We start from the raw sequence: 19,348 nt of genomic DNA on the forward strand, positions 1-19,348 counted from the left end.
AAATATCGATTCAGACAAATGGCTCAAAAATATGTGAACATGACTTTATTGTCTAAGGTGTAAGAGCGTACACATATTTTTGAAACTTTGGGAATGTATATATATTTATGCCCCTGACTGTACACAATGGTATTCGTAGGTTGTTACGTTTTTATAAGAATTTCAGCGAGGTACTAGCCGATTTTCATGATATTTTTTTGTATACTTAATGTTAAGTAATGCAGAAGTATTATAAAAAAAGATCAACTTGATCTAAAGTTATAGTTTTTCCCTAATTTTCATTTTCCTATTGACTGCTATTTTATTGCACACAACTGTACATAGGTACATACTTACAAGGCAAGCTAAATAAAAGCTTGTAATTATAATAGGTAGGTACAAAGATTTCAATATCAATGCGTCACGGCGGCTGATGTTGATCTCGAATATACATAATATTTTACTAACTTGAAAACGTCCCTTCCAGTTATCAAAATTACCCTATTTATTGATAAATTATCAAGTTTGCTACTTTTATGGAAAGTTGGAACCCATAATTTCCTTCACTTAATAATCTGTATCAAACGACTGGTTGCGTGTAACCCATTTTCAATATACATTATCGATCATGTGTGAGAAAATATCTCGTTTAATGTAATTCAATGCCTGCTTTGTCGCCGCTCTTAAGATTTTCATTTCGCTTTCTTCTCGATCTCGCTTTACAATGTATAAATAGGTATGTGTAATACCACTGTAATTGCGTATATAGAGCAACTGTATACATGTATTCATGTGTTCATGTATGTATACTGTAGCATATACATGTAATATATTAATAATAATAATAATAATAAGCCCCCAGGGCAGCTTGTGGCGAGCTGAATGGGAAGTGACGTCCCTTGGGTCCCATACCCCCGAGAGTCGGTCAGGCCCCTCCCTCCGGCTTGCCTTCATTGGCCGGCTGGAGTGAACACTGAGCAGGGGCCGCAGGACTCTCACCTCTGGCTTGCCTTTACCGGCCGTCCAGAGTGGGGTGTCAGAGCTATATGCTCGCAGGGTGGAAGTGAAGTATGCATAAGACGCGAGTTGGCACAGTGGCTGTGAGTGTTTACAGCCACTGGGTAGAAAGCGGTGCACACCTCTCCACACCCTGAGCCACTCACGCGATGTTGTCCCCTTGTCGCTCCGTGCGAGCGGCCGTTTTCGGGGACCCATATTGTGAATTGGCGAGTCACCACCTGTCCATTTTTTTTGTGTTTTTAAACATAGATTGGGGCAGGTGCCATAGTATTTCCATAGACCCGGTAACCAGTACACTAACATCTCAACACAATAGCCTAGTTTATTTTGTTTCTTATCATTGCAATAGTCCTGCACTAACCGGGGCTTGTCCTTGGGTGCACTACTATAGTGCATACAGGGATAATCGTCGGTTGGTGTCACATCACCTTTTAGAGTAAATTGTCTTTTTACAAGGGGCCTCTGCGTGTTGGCTTCGGCCCCACGCACGCCCTCCAAATGTCCGGGACCCCATGGTCCCGAGATTATGTAAAGGACGAACATAATAATAATAAGCCCGCAGGGCAGCTTGTAGCAAGCTGTTGGGTAGTGACGACCCCACGGACCTGAGTGCTCCAGACACAGTGGTGTGCCTAGGGTTTTGAAGTAGGGCAAGCCGAAAGATATGTTTTCGTAATAACTGACCAATCTTCGCTCTTCGGACTCAAATGCATCTGGTAGCGTGTTGAGGCGAGCTAATCATAGCGCACTGAGGCTGTGACTGAGGGCATACTATGATACTATTACTAGATAGAATTTTATAAACATATCAGCAATTGCAATGTCTGATGCTGGCACCGCACTTCGCCTTATTTGGCAAATATTCGTGTTGCATCTCTTTCCTTTGGCATACAAAACAAAAGGGATGCAACACGAATATTTGCCAAATACAGCGAAGTGTGGTGCTGGCATGAGAAATACACAAGTCGGGTGTTTGTTTTGGCGCCGAAATTATATTCCGTTTTTCCACGAAGTTTAATGACTTTACCTTGCCTTCGTTGAGTGGACGCATCTCATACCGGCACAAGGAACAACTTAATCCATTGTTAACGAATTAGACACTTATACACACGCCACAACAAACGAACAAATCCACATTCACTAATTCACTTAAACAAATTGAACTCGTTACTTTCGACTCAACTAAATAATAATATACTTGAAGTTTGAAATAAACTCGCGCTCGTGCGAACTTAAATGCAGCTAACTTCACACCAAAAGCCAGGCTTAAATCGCCTTATAAAATTGCTATACATACCAACAAATAGTTACATCGTTCTATGGCGGTTTGTAGGCTTAGAGCGCCTAGAGCGGGACGAAAAAGCAAGCCCGGTTGCAAGCCGACGAGAGCGAGCAGGATAGCTACGACTGATTTCTTGAAGTGGCGCCACGGCAAAAATTTGCAACACGCGCCGCGGCTTGAATTTAATCTCAGAATAATGACTAAAGCATAGAAGTAGGGCAAAAATGCTTCGCAAATATGTATACCCGTACTTTACTTCCTTACGAATTAGATAATGTGCCGAAAAGAGATGCATATATGCTTGTTATTTCTCATTTACGTATGGTGTCATAAGTTTGATAATTTGCTAGGGATGTAACTGTGTCGACTTTTTATATCGATAAATTATGCATAAGTTTATGTGCCGTGTAAAAGAATAATCACGAAATTGGCAAATTGATAATAGTCTGGCTAATGAAAGTTGAACCTGAAAAAACGCGGCAATTTTAAGAAATCTGTAGCAGGCGGCTCGTTGAAATGAAATGAAATGCGTGGAATACAAGGATTGCATAACTTTTATACTTTTTATAATTTTCATATTCTAAAAATCATTAAAAAGTATAAAAATTATGCAATCCTTGGAATCAAAGAGCCGCCTGATATGAGGATTAATGCATGTACCTAATATAGCTTTTATCTCATTTGCAGTCTACCACTCAGAACCGTCTAACTATACCTCTCGTTTTTTTATCATTAGAAAGAAGGCGAGCGATCTTAACGTGTCGTTTTATCGAAAAACACTTTGAAAATAAGTCACAACAAATATAATATACGATAATTTACATACTTTTGCTTTCATAAGTAAAATATTGCTTTATTTATAAAAAAACTTGTCAATAAAAAGACACGTGGAAATGGTTTACCGTTTTTTCTAATGCTAAAAGACTAAGTATAGTTTCTAGTCATGTACAGTCAGCTGCAGAGAAAAGGCACCCCCCTGCATACAAAGTTCTGTAAATTAGTATGGACGTGGGGTACCTTTTCTCAGCAGCTGACTGTACCAAATAGGAAATGAAAAAAAAAAACGTTCGTGTAATATATTTTTTTTATTTAATAATAGGGAATATTACGCGAAACTCGGCGTAGGTGGCGCCACTATCACAATCTGAGGGTCTATCGCGAAACAAGAAAATCGAACTTTCGTTATCTAACATCTCTGTCACTCTTGCGTATTCGAGCGATAAAGAGGCTGCTAGATAACGAAATTTCGGATTCGAGTTTTCCGGTAGGTCCCCTGAAAACTTGTCAAAAACCTGTTAAAGGTACAGTATAAATAAGTTACTCTACGGTGCACTAAAAAAGCTAGTGCTGCACTCTGGTGGCAGAACATTGCAGTAATATCCCCTATTCCTCGTCCTTTGGAAATCTGAAATAAAAAGTTGAGTTTTGTGACCAACAGTATTAATAAAAGGAACATTCATCACTGATCATTAATGTCTTTTTTATTAGGGTTCCGTACCCAAAGGGTAAAAACGGGACCCTATTACTAATACTTCGCTGTCCGTCTGTCTGTCACCAGGCTGTATCTCATGAACCGTGATAGCTAGACAGTTGAAATTTTTACAGATGATGTATTTCTGTTGCCGCTATAACAACAAATACTAAAAAGTAGTCCCCTTGGTGCGCGCGTCCGACCCGCACTTGACCGGTTTTTAGTATTAAACTATAGTCTGGCAAACACAATCTGTCAGTAAGTAAGAACAAAGAAAACTATAGGTACAGTCGAAGGCAAAAATATCGATCCAGACAAATGGCTTAAAAATATGTGAACACGATTTTATTGTCTAAGCGTACACATATTTTTGAGACTGGGAATGTATATATATTTATGCCCTTGACTGTACTCATCAATTAAAATGAGAGAGTCCTGGGCCAAACTATAAGAAAGCTGTAAATGTCGATACGTTATTGATCTGAGGTCGATACATCACTATGCCAAAAATATAACCTTTCATACTTAGCAGAAAAGTTCGAAAAAATATGCAAAAATCTATAAAGACTTGAATGCAAGTAATAATTACATAAACAACATATCGATTTCTATGTTTAGGGTCAGGTCCTATAAATTAATTTCTTCAAAATTGAACAAAACTCACCGATTAAAGGTTATCGGTTCGTGCGTATTTTCTTTTCTTCCTGTATACGATTTACAGCCCTCGATCACACAAGACATTATCACAAAGGGAACTTCAAACCATTACAAATAAAAACTCAGCACGTTTTCCAACAATCTTTCAGGAATAGCAACATTATAATTAAAATAAACCAAGATGACCGCTGAAACATCCCGAAATATTTCAACTAAAATAATACGACTATGTCAAGTTGTTACAGTTGACACCTACCTGTGAAATAACGAACATATATTTTATTTGGCTGGATTATATTATAGAACCACATAGGACCATTTGACATTTCCCTCAGTTCATCTTATGACAATACTGAAAAAAACGAAAGAACTTGCGGATTGTTGTCTCACTCACTCATAGACAAAAAGTAATAACGTGTTGTGAATACGATATCTTTTACCAAGCTTTTATTTTTGCCCGGCTTCTTTGCTTTAGTCATTATTCTGAGAATTTAATGATACGGGGTCATGTGGCGCGCGGTTTAAAAATAATCTATATTTTGATCTTATCACTACGTAATTTCGGTAAGGCATCTAAGGCAAGCCCGGCTTTTGGGCTTGTATGAAAGTACCGCCACTGGACACCCCTGAGCCGCTCACGCCGGTGTTGCGCCTGGCCGTCTTTACGACGGCGCGTCAGGTTCAGGTGCCCATCTAGCGAGTGGCGAGTCACCGCCTGCCTCGATAACACTGTATGTCACAATGTTATGGCATGTGTCCGGAACTCTTTGCAATAGCCAAGTTTTATTTTACACCCAAATTTAAACCATAGACCAGGACTCTTTCCATTTTTCTATAATAGCTCCCAATGCTTGCTGAAACCGGTTTACGGGTATCTATTTATGCACCCGTAAATGGGTTCCAGCAGGCGTTCTACATGACATCAAAGCTATCCAAACGGCCTCTACGTGTTGGATCTATATCCCCACGCACGCCTTATAAATGACCGGGCTTAACAACCTGCGAGTTTGTAAAGGAGATACAAATAATAATATATATATATATATCATTTCCGGTTGTTCTCATCTTGCTAACGGCGAGTACTTGCACAGACATAATCTCGTAGCCAGGATTATTCACCAGCAGCTTGCTCTTCTATACGGCCTTGTGGACCGCGAAGTACCGTACTACAAGTATTTACCTGTGCCAGTTCTCGAGAATGGTTGTGCCACGCTCTATTGGGATCGATCTATCATCACTGACAGGACTATTGTAGCCAATAAGCCTGACATTGTGACAATAGATCGATCGCAGCGTCGGGCCGTGCTCGTCGACATCACCATCCCCCATGATGAGAATCTCGTGAAAGCCGAGAGGGACAAGTCCAGTAAGTACCTAGATTTGGCTCACGAGATAACCGCCATGTGGGATGTTGATTCGACGATCATTGTCCCGATAGTCGTTTCAGCGAACGGTCTCATAGCAAAGAGTCTCGACCAACACCTTGAGAGACTTTCGCTAGGTGGTTGGATCAAGGGTCAGATGCAGAAGGCGGTGATCTTGGACACGGCGCGGATAGTCCGCCGGTTCCTCTCTCTGCGGCCCTGACCACCGGCAGCTTGGGCCCTGCCCCGCTGCTAGCGGCACCCTAGGTTAGGTTTTTTATAATTTGTTTATATACATTTTGTATTGTTTTGTAAGTGTTTTTATATTTCACTTTTATATGCATATTATAAAAAACCTAACATAAGAAAAATAATAAATAAAGAGAATAATAATAATATTATTTATATTAATTTATGTAGTTATATTTATAGTATTTGTACGAGCATATAGCGTTCGGAAATCAATGTGGCGAATTTTGGGTTGGTTGAAGTTTTAAAAGTGGAAAGCATTACATTTGAAGAAGCTTTGAAAATGATAAATTTTAGAAATTAACCCTATAGCTATTGGGTATAGACACTGTACTCAAATCGGGCCCATAGGTTGATTTAAAACTTGTCCGCAGGAGTTTCTAATGGCAAAGAGGATATAATAGGATAGAGCGGTACTGTCATAGTAAATTTTGTAACCACAGTAAATTCACTGCCATCTATCGACACACTTTAAAACTAAAAATGAAGATTTATAAAAATACGATAAAATGTATTTAAATATGGATAAATGTTTTTTTTTTATTTGCATTAATTATTTTTATATGATTTAGACCCATGTTCTTTCACTGATATGCGTTAAAATTGTTAAATAACAAACGAACCCATCAACGCCCTCTATACGAGAGTAGGCCAAAGGTAGTGGCGCCATCTGATCGAGAATCAAATTTTCGTGATTTTCGAGGCACGTTTTTTCCTTAGACTGTATCCATCTATTACGGAGTTATATCTATCTTTGATAATGGTTAATGTTAATGCCATCTAGCGGACAGCCCTGGTTATTAATACTACGAGCGCGTTGCACCTAAGTTAACAGCATACCTTATGTGGCATAGTGATTGTAACGAATCGCTATGATGCTAAATACAACGCTCACTAGGTGGCGTTGCGTTCGTAGAATTAGTTTTATTCAAGTCTTAACTTGTTAAAGCCTGACTATGATCACTCGCCATGTTGCGGAATTTCACTGGAACTAATTTTTTCATACTAAACTGTCACCCTATTGACCCTATACATGCACAACAACAGCGCCCTCTTGACAGTGATCATATATTACTGGTCAGGCTTTAAGTAAACTGAACTAGTTCATACATTCACATGAGATAATTGAGCTTATTTTTTTCAAAAACGTCATCATGTCACTTTCCAGTGGGTATATTAATAAGCATATAGGTAATAATTGATGTCATTAACCATAATTTTAACCTTTTTCGTGACGCAACCTCCTTGGCAAGGAAACATTTTTCGCGACACCCTTGATAAAAAAATATTGCTGCCCTTACTCTTTGCTTCTTGTAACCCTGTACCTACTGATTTTTTTGTTCGCCCCTATGACCCCCCCTGTAGAGGCTTCGTGACCCCCCAGGGGGTCGCGGTCGCGACCCACAGGTTGAAAAACACTGCGGCATTGATGATTACAGTAACTTTAAAACCTTACACCAGATTTTGACTTTAGTGGTGCATACTCAATGTAACCTATCTAAGGTAGGTAATATTGAAGTAGAAGTAGACAATTCCGACACTTACTTGTAGATGCAATAATGGGTGTAATGTTTATATTTAAGTAACTTGTTATGTAATGTTAAGTACTTGTTAGGTTCTAAGTTAAAAATGAATATTTACTTCAAAACCGCCAATTGTGAAACGCCGCCAGCACCCTGACGCCAACAAGAAATCAAAATGCACTGCAAGTCTAAATTACGCATTTGGAAAAATTTGGATGTTGGTGGGAATTCCATATTGACATTCAACAAGCGTGATGCTCGCGGCGCAATTGCACCGCAGCAGGGGCTCCTGGGATTCTTGATAGTGGAAGGTCTTATGAACACAAAACTTTCTGGGAGTCGTAGACGTTTGGAAAATAAGTGGGCGTGTTAGTAGTAGGGTTGAGGGCTTTGGGTATATGGGGTGTAAGAGCGCCTGCGCGAGGCGGTCGATCGCCGCCGGACCAGCCAGTCGGCACACGCGGACAGCACGTGCTTCCCGCATTAAGGAATAGGCAAGTTAAAACACTTCCCAATTCATGATTCAGCTGGCTGGGTTCAATCATTACTTCACGGGCAGTGGCGTGGCGTGGCATACATACAATGGTAGTGTTTTTATCAATTATCCATATGGATAAGGCACTGTCACTCTCGCACATACTTACTGGACGGTATGCAGCGGATGTTTTATCCGTGGCGATAAACGAAAAATGCTACCATCAGCCGCGAATTGCTTTTCAGACGCCACGCTATTGTCGAGCACTCTATGGATCATCTGCATGTTTTGGAGTTTTACTTCATGGTAGCATTAAACAACATCATATAACTCTGAGCTTTATAAAGGTGCATAACAAGAAGAAAAATAAGTGTACTTTTAATTACGAATATTTTATTTGTCATTGCTAATGGACCTTTATAATACTTCTAAGTCATCAACATCATGTAGACTTTTAGTATGATTTTTAGCAGACTTTTATATATACAGTTATGTAATTTTGTTTTAATTTTCTTTAAATGGATTTAAAGACGATAAGGATAATTTGAGTAGTTGATTATAGTGAACATTTGGAATCAATACCATAAACCAATATGTACATGAGTAGAATAGAAATAGAAAGAAAATAGATGTAATGGAAAGCAGGGAATATAATATTACATGTGTTGGATTTTATTGTTATGGTTTTCAAAGTAGATATTTATCTATTAACTAAATTTGGGCGGTTGAATCTTAATAAGGATGTCTTATTTTTTTACCCCCGATGCAAAAAGGGGGGTGTTATATGTCTTTCTGTCTGTGGCATCGTAGCTCTCCAACGCATGGACTGATTTTGATGTGGTATTTTTACCGTGAAAGTGAGTTTCTTGCGGTGGTTCTTAGCTATGTTTGATAGAAATCGATCCAGCATTTAAAGAGTATCAGCTCTTTTCCAAAATGATGTAAAGCATTTTTGGCATATAATGGATATTTTTGGATATAGCGTAGGGGTTTTAATTTTTTTTTAATTTAATAATTATTATATACGCATAAACGTAGTCTCACTCTTGTCATGGTTGAACTCACCTGACTATTATTATCGAAAATTTACTTAGGTTTGACTTTGCACAGATGTTTTTTTTAAATGTATCCTAAGTGGCTTAAGTAAACTAGATAAACGTTATCTAGTAAATGACGCTACGCTGTCTGGTGATAAATGTGTCCCGAAAACAAAGTTAGGTTAGGTTGGGATATTCCCAAAATTTCCAAATTATCAATGAACCCATGGTATAATAATATCTAGGTACTCTCTTGCCAGACTCGCGAACCACGTGACTGACACAAGCCTACGTCATCATAACCTGTGAACAGCATGATGACGTAGGCTTGTGTCAGTCACGTGGTTCGCGAGTCTGGGAAGAGAGTACCAGGCGGAGTATATTATTATACCATGAATGAACCCAATTAAAATGATCTCTTAGGGTCGGTTGTCATAGTTAAAGAGTTCGCAAAATTTTATTGTATTTATGGAAAGTTTCATAGTAAACCGCCATGGCGCGCCGGGTGACGTTGATCAGTCTGTCAAGTGCGGATGGTGCAACTGGCACTTAGAATAGGTGCATGAAGTGACTGTTTTAATATATGTTAGGGTATTTTTTAAATATATTCCGACTAGATACCGTTGTATTATACTCCTGTCACAGAGTAACTGAGCGTAGCACTATTGTTCGACCTTAAAAATACTTCCGCTGGTCCCCTAGTCGTCGAGCGTCTTTGGTCAGTTCATCGAACTAGACACATCCGTTCTTCATTGAATATTAACTTACACCCAATATCACACCCCTAGAACGTCACATGTGTCTATACACTCCTACGATACTTGTGTCATTGATTCCCACCGAGTGTGAAATATGACCATCGTATCCATATCCATTACGAAAGAAACTCGTGTTATACGATCCACTTTCTTAACAATTTCACAGTTCATTTCATAGTCGTTAAAATTCCGCAATATCTTTGGCATAGTTTTAAATGAGTTAGGTGATTAGTTAAGTAGCTTAATGTACTTTTTTGAAAATTATTCAGCTGAACTGAATGTGTGTGTATTCCTGGGATCTTTCGGATTTTACTAAAACTGATAAGAAAAAACAATGAAGAGCATTCATCCATTTAAAATTAGTTAGGTACTTCTTCTCTCCAAACATCTAGAGCATCTTAGAGCATTTTAAAGTATGGATTGGTCACATATTAAAAGACTGAGCACTTTGGATTGGTCACATATTAAAAGAAATGTTGTATACCCTGATATTCTTGAGTTTCAGGACTAGCGTAACATGCTAAATTCCGCGAATCGTTTTTTGTAACAAAAATAACGTAAGTATTGTAAGCCTGCTAATCCGTGTATGGATTGCGATTATTTGGCTACTGAATGCGTCCGGAATTTGTGGGTTGACCTTGAAAGGGCGGCATTGCATTTTCAACCCTCGGTTGGGGTTTTGAGCAGTGAATCCTTGGCGGAGGTGTAGGGTCGCGAGTGCCGGCCGGCGACGGCGTCAGCGCGGGGCGCCGGGTCCCCGCCCGCGCGCCTCTGCACCGCTTGAGCTGTCAAACCGCCTCCGACGGGCACTCGGCTCGTACGCTACTTCAATCGCTCCAAATCGCGATCGTATCGTAGTGCTCTCACAGTGACTCAGTGCGTGTTTCCGATTCGTAACACTCGCATGACGGAATACATGTTAAGGAGATGAACGGCACCACGACCACGGTGAATGGTGGCGCTGTCAATGGTACTAATGGAACCCTAAATGGGATTGGAGTCGCTCCGCGGACTGCCACTCTTGGCACCCCGAGCAGCTACGCGTACACGTCAAGTGGATCGCTTCTAGGGAGAGGCGGCTCTGCAAGACCTGTGCCGCCTCCGACTCTTCCAAAGTACAGTGGGTCCTTCAGTGCCGGTAGCACGGGCAGCCTACGGGAGAGGGATAGAGAAGGCACAGGTGGTTCTCACCGCTTGGCTAGCCTGGAACGATTGGCCCTGAGGCAGCGTATAATCGAACAAAATGCGAACAATCAGGTGATGGCCGGCTTATCTCTCAACAATAATGCACTGACTGTGCCCACCTCAGCCACCGTCACCCTCACCGATACGGCTACGGTGAGTCCCCTTGCCGTATTAAATTTTGTGCACCCTTACTGTTCTCCCCAATAATAGCTTACCCCGAAAAAGGGAGACGCCGTTATTTTAACGCCGGCGACCCTCTTGTACATATTAATCCTAATCTAAGTGTTGATAAGCATAACTACACCTTGGGTCATATTTGAAGAAACTACTTCGTTTGAATGAAGGGATACGACGCTTGTTTCCTCATTTTTTTCGTTGTAGGTAATGTAAATTCAACATTTTTGCGCAGAATATTCAACAACAAGGCATATGACATGATTAAACAATTAAAGGATGTTTTGTTTACTCACTCAGAAGAATATAATGGTTTGTGTTTACATTCAATTGATACGTTCCACCCGTGTCAGGTGTTGTATTGCATAACTCATCATGATGTAAGTAGCTAGTCCTTATTACATTTACATATATTAGTCTTTCAGACGAGTTCTGTGCATATTATTAATGCTACTTCTACTTTATCCCCTATTATTTGTGAATACGTTACACAAGGATTTATGTTAGAAAGATCGATTTGTACTCTCTTTGTAAAGTCGTAAAAAAAATAGAATCTTGCTGTGACTTGAACCTTATCCTTAACAATGCCAATGAATCCCGTAGATAAGTTAGGTATTAAAATAAAATCTGTGATTTCGTGGTAGACCACGTTATAGTTCAGTTGATCATACATTACACTCGTGATCTCGTGGTAGACCACGTTATAGTTCAGTTGATCATACATTGCACTCGTGATCTCGTGGTAGACGACTTTATAGTTCAGTTGATCATACATTGCACTCGTGATCTCGTGGTAGACCACGTTATAGTTCAGTTGATCATACATTGCACTCGTGATCTCGTGGTAGACCACGTTATAGTTCAGTTGATCATACATTGTAAAATCGTGGAAGTTGAAGTCAATAAGAACATTAACAAGGTTTGTAACTATTTTGTAACCGGAATTTATATTTTCCTTGACAGGAAAAGAAAAACATACGTTGGCAGGCATATCTACGTACGGTATCACTTTTTCATGTCAGTGTTTTAATGACTGCTGAAAAGAATCTGGGCTTAATACATTTACTTATTTAAGTATATGGATATTCTAGGCTAGAGATTAAGCTTGACTATTCTCTAGTTTAGGCTATGGACTAAAACCCTTGGAAGAAAGTGTAAAAGGCAATTCATTAACAAATACGCGAAATATAAACGTACACAAACACAATCTTCCTATTTTGGAAGTCCTAGGAATAATCTCAGTAACCTCATTCCGATCCTCATCGCAACAAAATTAGCTAATCTTTTCCAAGTTACTTTATCAACTTGCACATGTCGTGACCGGGCTGCATAAGGCTCACAAAAGCATTTCAATTCACTTTGTCTTTTTACCGAGTGTTTGATCCTCCCGGTAAGGACATGTCTGGCATCCCACCATATTCCCACGCAGTTTCTCCATGTGATAGGACTGGTCCGGGGAGAGAACGGGTGACTGACCCCTACTCTACAGGGTTAAAAATAACTTCTTGCAGCGGCAGCCATGCTGATCGCATATGTCGAATTCACTAAACAGTCGCTACTGTTTCACGGTCGCCTCCTGACCTGAAAATCGGGAACAATGCATTTATTGAAGCCAACTAGTGTTAACAGGAGGTTATCTTTTAACGCATAAAAGTATGCCTTATACTTTAGAAACATCAATGTACCTACTCTTGACGAACAACAAACAAACAGAGATGTCATTAATGGGTATAGATAATATTGATAACAATTATGTTGTATGTACACGAAAAATGATAACTAATTTTTCAATGTTGAGTATTAGGTATGGAATACAGATGTTATACTAGTTCCTTGTTCAGAGATCATTTGAAGCAAAACTTGTATTTGTATTGTCTATTATAATATTTCTTCAACTCTCCTTATCGGCAACATTATCTCGTTGGGATGGGATGTGTCAAAGAACTTGCACCGATAAGAAATACTCCTAATAATAGAGCGACGTCTGACTACTGTTCATTTGTGCATTACGACACAAGGAATATAACCATTTCAATACAGCGAACTTCTTCAGAAAACGGATTTGGTTTTAAATTCACCAATGGCTAAAGCAGTTGGGGCACGTTCTCTTCTTGCATTGTTTCTTTCGATACCGCAAAAAGCTAACCGCATTCGAACGTAGTCAATTATAGACGTTCATGTAAAAACTTTAAGATCCAATTTTAAGTAACCGTTATTAAGGATTTACTTCTTTATAGACTCGTTAACGCTTTTGTGTCTGCTGGGCATGAGTGTGACGGGTCTGGGATCCTTTTGCCTGTATACAGCTATAGCTATAATTAACTCGTACCTGAATGAAGGAGGTCGATCCACACGCGCGCGTTCGTAGCGTTCAGATGTAGGTTCACTTATTTTGCAACTTCCTCTTTAACGTTTGAATAGTTAATTGTAGACTCTATAGTGTGAGTTGCTTCCACGTATTTTTACCGTTGCAGCTGTACTAGTTAATTGGTTTAAATATTTGTCAGTAGCATTTAGTTATTCTACCTTTTAATGTACTTACACTTTATATATGTAAATTGTACTGTTGCAATTGATTTCTTACAATACATACCGTTCTTTAATTTCTGTTCCATTTAGTCGTAAAACTGTTTCAATACAATAATAGCAGATCCTTTTTTTGCTTAGTTGAAATCGGTTGAAGACAACACTTTTTTTAGTTCTAAAAGGCACATGTATACGGCCACTTGACTATAGCTCTTATTACTCTGAGTTACAGTATTAATCCTAGAGTATCATTATCAAATTTTTAAACTCCGAATGGAAGACAGTTTTGCCAGCCACTTAATTCTAGCTCATATTCCACTGTCTTTAAGGTATATTTTTTTGTGTTATGGAGTATAGTTAACAAATAAAAAGACAGGTGGTTGATAGTTTTCACCCCGTGTGGGGCAGGCCGGCGCAGGGCACGCTCGAGCCAGCCGGCAGGCAGGCGGTATCGCCAGTAACTTAACCTCCAAACTGACAGACGTGAATGTGCCTTATATTACTACAGTTTGTTTTAAACCACCGTGCCGGTGCATTGTTAATCCCAGTGTTTCTATAGTTTTATGCGTAACAATAATATGTGATACGAATATTACAAATTGGGACGCTTCCAAATAATCAATAGTTGTAAAGTGAATGTTTTGCTATTCACAACGAGCAGTGACGCGTGAATCGTCTCAAGTTTCTGTGATTACCTGCTTTCCTAGTGTCTATTTGGTTATTATTTAGTTGAATGTGAGGAGAATGCCAAACCGAGCTTTTAGTAATGGCTCCGGCCAACAGACTAAACTTAGTAGGTGCGTTAGTAGTGTTGGTGACTGCGGAGCGGACAAGGCAAAGGTTGGATGGACTAGTCCTCGGGATATATGGAGGAATTTGTCTCTTCGGAGGAAAGCTGAGGTAGTTATTCTAAATCGGTGTCTTAAACTGGTTATAATGAGTACCAATAAATTGATTTAAAAGATACTTGTTAAAATCGTGACATAAAAACGTTTCACTATCATCTAAAGATTCCGAGAAGTCGAGCTCGGGACATTTTTTTTTATCATTAAACATGGAGCCTTAACAGGCGCCCTTTTTATGAGTTTGCGGCGTTTCGAATAAATATCGACAAACATAAATTTAGGTACGCCTTGAAACATGAGTGCTCAATGGCGGCTGAGTCTTTGAGGAACCTACAGGGGAGTTATTCCAATGCTTACCAGGTGGAGTCGAATCGAAATTTCAGGCGAATTAGTAAAAATCGATATCACTGATTATGAATCATTCTTGTAATTCTTAAGATCAGAGTTCATTCCACTGGTTCGTCTGATTGTTCGACTGTCCTGTGTTCGATGAGCATAGGTAATAATATATAATAATAAAGCCATTTATTCCGAACAATATAAATTACAGTTAATTATTTTATAATTACAAATACATATTATAATATATCTCTTAGTTCGGTGTGCCGTAAGGCATAGGCCTCCTCCAACTGTCTCCATTGGGCTCTGTCTGCAGCAACCCTCATCCAGTATGGCCCCAGAGTAATAATATACAGCCAGGCTTTATATTATTATATGGGGTTTTAACCACAAACTGCGACGACAGCCGCCAGACTGTTATTGATTTACACTGTTTGCTGTCAAATCGAACGATGAATCAACTGAATTAAACCCGCCTTCAATCGAGCCGGATAACATCTCGCTAACTCAAAGTAACCTATTCGTCTTTCGCAATTAATTTGCGGGGAGATATGATATGACAACAGTAAATCGAGTTTGTTACAAATTTCAATGTATGACCTTACCTATGTATTTAACGGTTAGATAACTAGAACTTATTTCATTAACTTAGCAATGCCAGATACTGATAATGTGAATTCGCCGGTAGTTTCTTTGTCGCCAAGTAACTACCAACCAATTTTTACTTATTAACCCAAATTAATTAGTCTCACTCACCTATTAATGGGAAATGATGATTGGCCTACGGATATAACGGTTCAGCTTTAGTACTAGTCTACTCGTGCTTATACCTTAAAAACACCATAAATTTTAGATGATGAAGGGAACGAATCCCTTTTAGCAGAATAATAGAATAGGCACCTGATTATGTTAAGATCTACAATCTACAACTATGTTTCACTGTGCATCCATTCTATGGATCTCTGTATTTCCCATGGTTGATTTGAAAATAATTCCATTCGTTTTTATCCAAGTCGGTCATTGGTACACTACCTACATTGTTTTGTGCAATAAAGTTAACAGTAGATGCTGTTTCCAATTCACGAACTTCATATATGAAACATTATGACAAAAACTAAACACTTTTCTAATGCTGCACTGGCCAGTAGGTCGTTGACAGCGATATAGTGTTCATTCGTCGCCTTAGTTCGTCGCAGTATTGGCACAATACGTCTCACGCGCATGCTCATAGACACGACTTGAAACTCATTGCATTGGCTTATTGTTTATACTTGCACAACTACGAAGAAACGTGTGAATCGGGGCGGTATTGCTCGCTTTCTACCACTTATGTAAATCTCTAATAACCTGTTTTTTAGGATTCTGTACCCAAAGAGTGCTAATAGGATCCTTTTACTAAATCTCCACTGTCCGAGTGTCCGCGCGTCTGTCTAACTGTATCTCCTTTAACCCTTATGTGTACATGTACAGTTGTGTGCAATAAAATAGCAGTCAATAGGAAAATGAAAATTAGGGTAAAACTATAACTTTAGATCAATTATATTGGATTATAATTCTTTTCTTATAACTCTTATGCATTACTTGACATTGTTTCAAGATTAATTGTAACCTTTACTTAAATAATATTGGAAGTATAAAAAAAAATCATGAAAATGGGCTTCTTTACTACCTCGCGGAATTTTTAATAAAAACGTAACAACCTACGAAAAAAATACAATTGTGTACTGTAGTTGTAATTTAGTATCTTGTCTGTTATTTTCAATCAAATAGTGCAACCCGTTCGAATTAAAAAACCGCAAATCGATGTACAGGTTAGCCGTTTGGCACACGCATACTAGAGGTCAAAACAAAATTTTTGACCCGCAGTTCCTAAAAAAAAACGGGGGAGCGGTAAAACATATTTTTTTTTGTATGGGAAAAAAAAATATTCCAAAACCTATCGTGTGTGGTATTATACGAAAGGGCTGTTTGAGGCGATTCTAAAAATATATCACATCATTACATTTCGGCCATTTTTTTTAATTAAAACAAAAAGAGTTTTCGAAACATACCAAGTTTGGGCTCCTCCAGATACGATATGGCTGATTTTTTTTGTACAATATACCACAAATTATACGTGATATCCTTATATCCAACCCCAAGAAAGCAGTTTTGAAAACAATATCTTTAACATTTTTTTTTTTAATTTTTCAATTTTACAAAGTGACACAGGTCTACTTCAATACCTATTTAACGAGACTTATGGAACTGTACTGCAGATACGGTACATAGTAATCATAAAATGATACCTAATATCCATATATCCAACGGGAAACACCTCTTTAATTAACCCTTTAGCTGCGCTTTTTCATCAGTTGGTATAGTTTGTTTAGTTTTTGACACAAAATATCAAGGTTGTATCCTTCAGATACGATATACCATATCGATTTTTCTTAGTACAATATACCAAAAATGATACGTAATATCTTATTATCTAACCCCAAGAAAGCAATTTTGAAAATAATTTCATTTAGATTTTTTTTCAAATTTTTCAATATTGTAATATTGAAAAATTATTATGATAATACACATGAAAAAAAAAAATCTTAATGAAATTATTTTCAAATTTGCTGTCTTGGGGTTAAATATCAAGATATTACGTATTATTTATGGTATATTGTACAAAAAAAAATCAGTAAGGTACATATATATTTTTTTCATACAAAAAATAATGTTTTCCCACTGGGGCCCCCGGAATTTTTTTTAGGAACTGCGGGTCAAAAATTTTGTTTTGATCTCTAGTATGCGTGTGCCAAACTGCTAACCTGTACATCGATTTGTGGTTTTTCTTTGTAATTGGAGTCGAACGGTTTCCGCTATAGCTTTACATCTAAACCCTTGCCATCCAAAAAAAAAACTTTTCTATAAGACGATCTTCGTCTAGAGTAGTGTACTACTAGTCCATCATTCGGACTTTTTTGTAGATTAAAGTTATAGTTTTCCCCTAATTTTCATTTTCCTATTGACTGCTAATATATTACACACAGCTGTACTTATTTAGTCTAGAATTTTTACAGAATACATATTTATATTAAAAATTTTTTTATTAAGATGTCTCAATACAAAAAAAAGCTATTCATGCGGCGGTTAAATCTTGTAAGAATGTACGGAACCCTTCTTCCATGCAAAAAGTTGCACTTGATGGTTTGTTTTTATTAATAATTTTCGTGATTTCTACATGTATATGCACGAACGAAGCCACCTAGATATGCAGTCACTATATTCACAATAGTCCTTCTTTGTATTCGGTTCATTGGGTGAGCTGAGCAAGTTTATGCCTGACTAGAATGCGCCTTTTGATCATTGTGCATACGTTCTCTTTCCAAGCCTAATTATTACGTGTCACCTATTTTGAGCAATTATCCGCATGATAGTTTTATAAAACGTGAAAATTCTGTTGAATTTCCTCATTTTGTCGAATAGGTATATGTAATTATGTGTGACAACTTTCACGTCAGTAATTTGTTAATTAAAGATCAGTTGTATTATGTAGACAACACGTTAGTGGTGAGAATAACATAGCTAAAAAATACTGCTAATGAGCTCAGTCTATCGGGCTATTAAATAAAATAACAAAATTATACTAGTAACATTTAATATGTCATCGCTGTGAATGCCTATAAACGGGACACGTGTGAATCTTCATTAAGTCGTGATATTCGTGACGACCGGTCTGGCCTAGTGGGTAGTGACCCTGCCTGTGAAGCCGATGGTCCTGGGTTCGAATCCCGGTAAGGTCATTTATTTGTGTGATGAACACATGCAGATATTTGTTCCTGAGTCATGGATGTTTTCTATGTATTTAAGTATTTGTATAAGTATTATATATATCGTTGTCTGAGTACCCACAACACAAGCCTTCTTGAGCTTACCGTGGGACTTAGCCAATTTGTGTAAGAATGTCCCTATAATATTTATATTTATTTATTTATTTATTTATTTTTAAATTAGTATCTCACCAAAAATACTCCGGAATCCAACCACTGTCTTCATTAACGGTAATGCAAGGAGAGAGTTGGGTTTCATCTATTTCAAGTTGTTTAATGGACTCTAGTCATAAAATGGACAAATAAAAAAGAAAAAAATAACGCACAATAAGATTTACGTACAAAAGGGTTGTTAACTGTACCTATATTTAAGTAATTAGAAAATATTTGTAAAAGATTTTTGTTTTTGGCTGTATTTGTTTAGAGGTCAATAGTAGATTTCATTTTTGGCAAAAAAAGACCATTTAAATCCTCCGCGACATATAATCTATAAGTAATAGTTTCTTAGATTGAATCCTCACAAAATTTTCGTAGGTAGAGCGGGAAAGATTGAGCATATTTGAGTTCACCGCTTTGTAACGCCTGTTGGTAATGCCTGTTAGAGAAATTGTGAAAGAGGTGTTAGAAAAATTTAATCTACTTAAATCAAGTACATGTA

General features: G+C 38.1%; 1 protein-coding gene across 2 annotated transcripts in view; it reads left to right on the forward strand.

Moving 5' to 3' along the window:
- The first annotated feature begins 10,607 nt into the window (after positions 1 to 10,607).
- LOC134755887 (septin-7) overlaps positions 10,608 to 19,348 on the forward strand; it is a 40,247-nt gene continuing 31,506 nt past the window's right edge. Inside the window, exon 1 of one of the 2 annotated variants that reach the window (XM_063692526.1) lies at positions 10,608 to 11,153. In XM_063692526.1, coding sequence (XP_063548596.1) covers positions 10,743 to 11,153 — 411 coding nt within the window. In that variant the 5' untranslated portion in view covers positions 10,608 to 10,742. The remainder of the gene's footprint in view (positions 11,154 to 19,348) is intronic. The other variant, XM_063692525.1, reaches the window with a different exon arrangement.

This window comes from Cydia strobilella, chromosome 3, assembly GCF_947568885.1.
Source record: "Cydia strobilella chromosome 3, ilCydStro3.1, whole genome shotgun sequence".
In the NCBI taxonomy this organism is placed as follows: domain Eukaryota; kingdom Metazoa; phylum Arthropoda; class Insecta; order Lepidoptera; family Tortricidae; genus Cydia; species Cydia strobilella.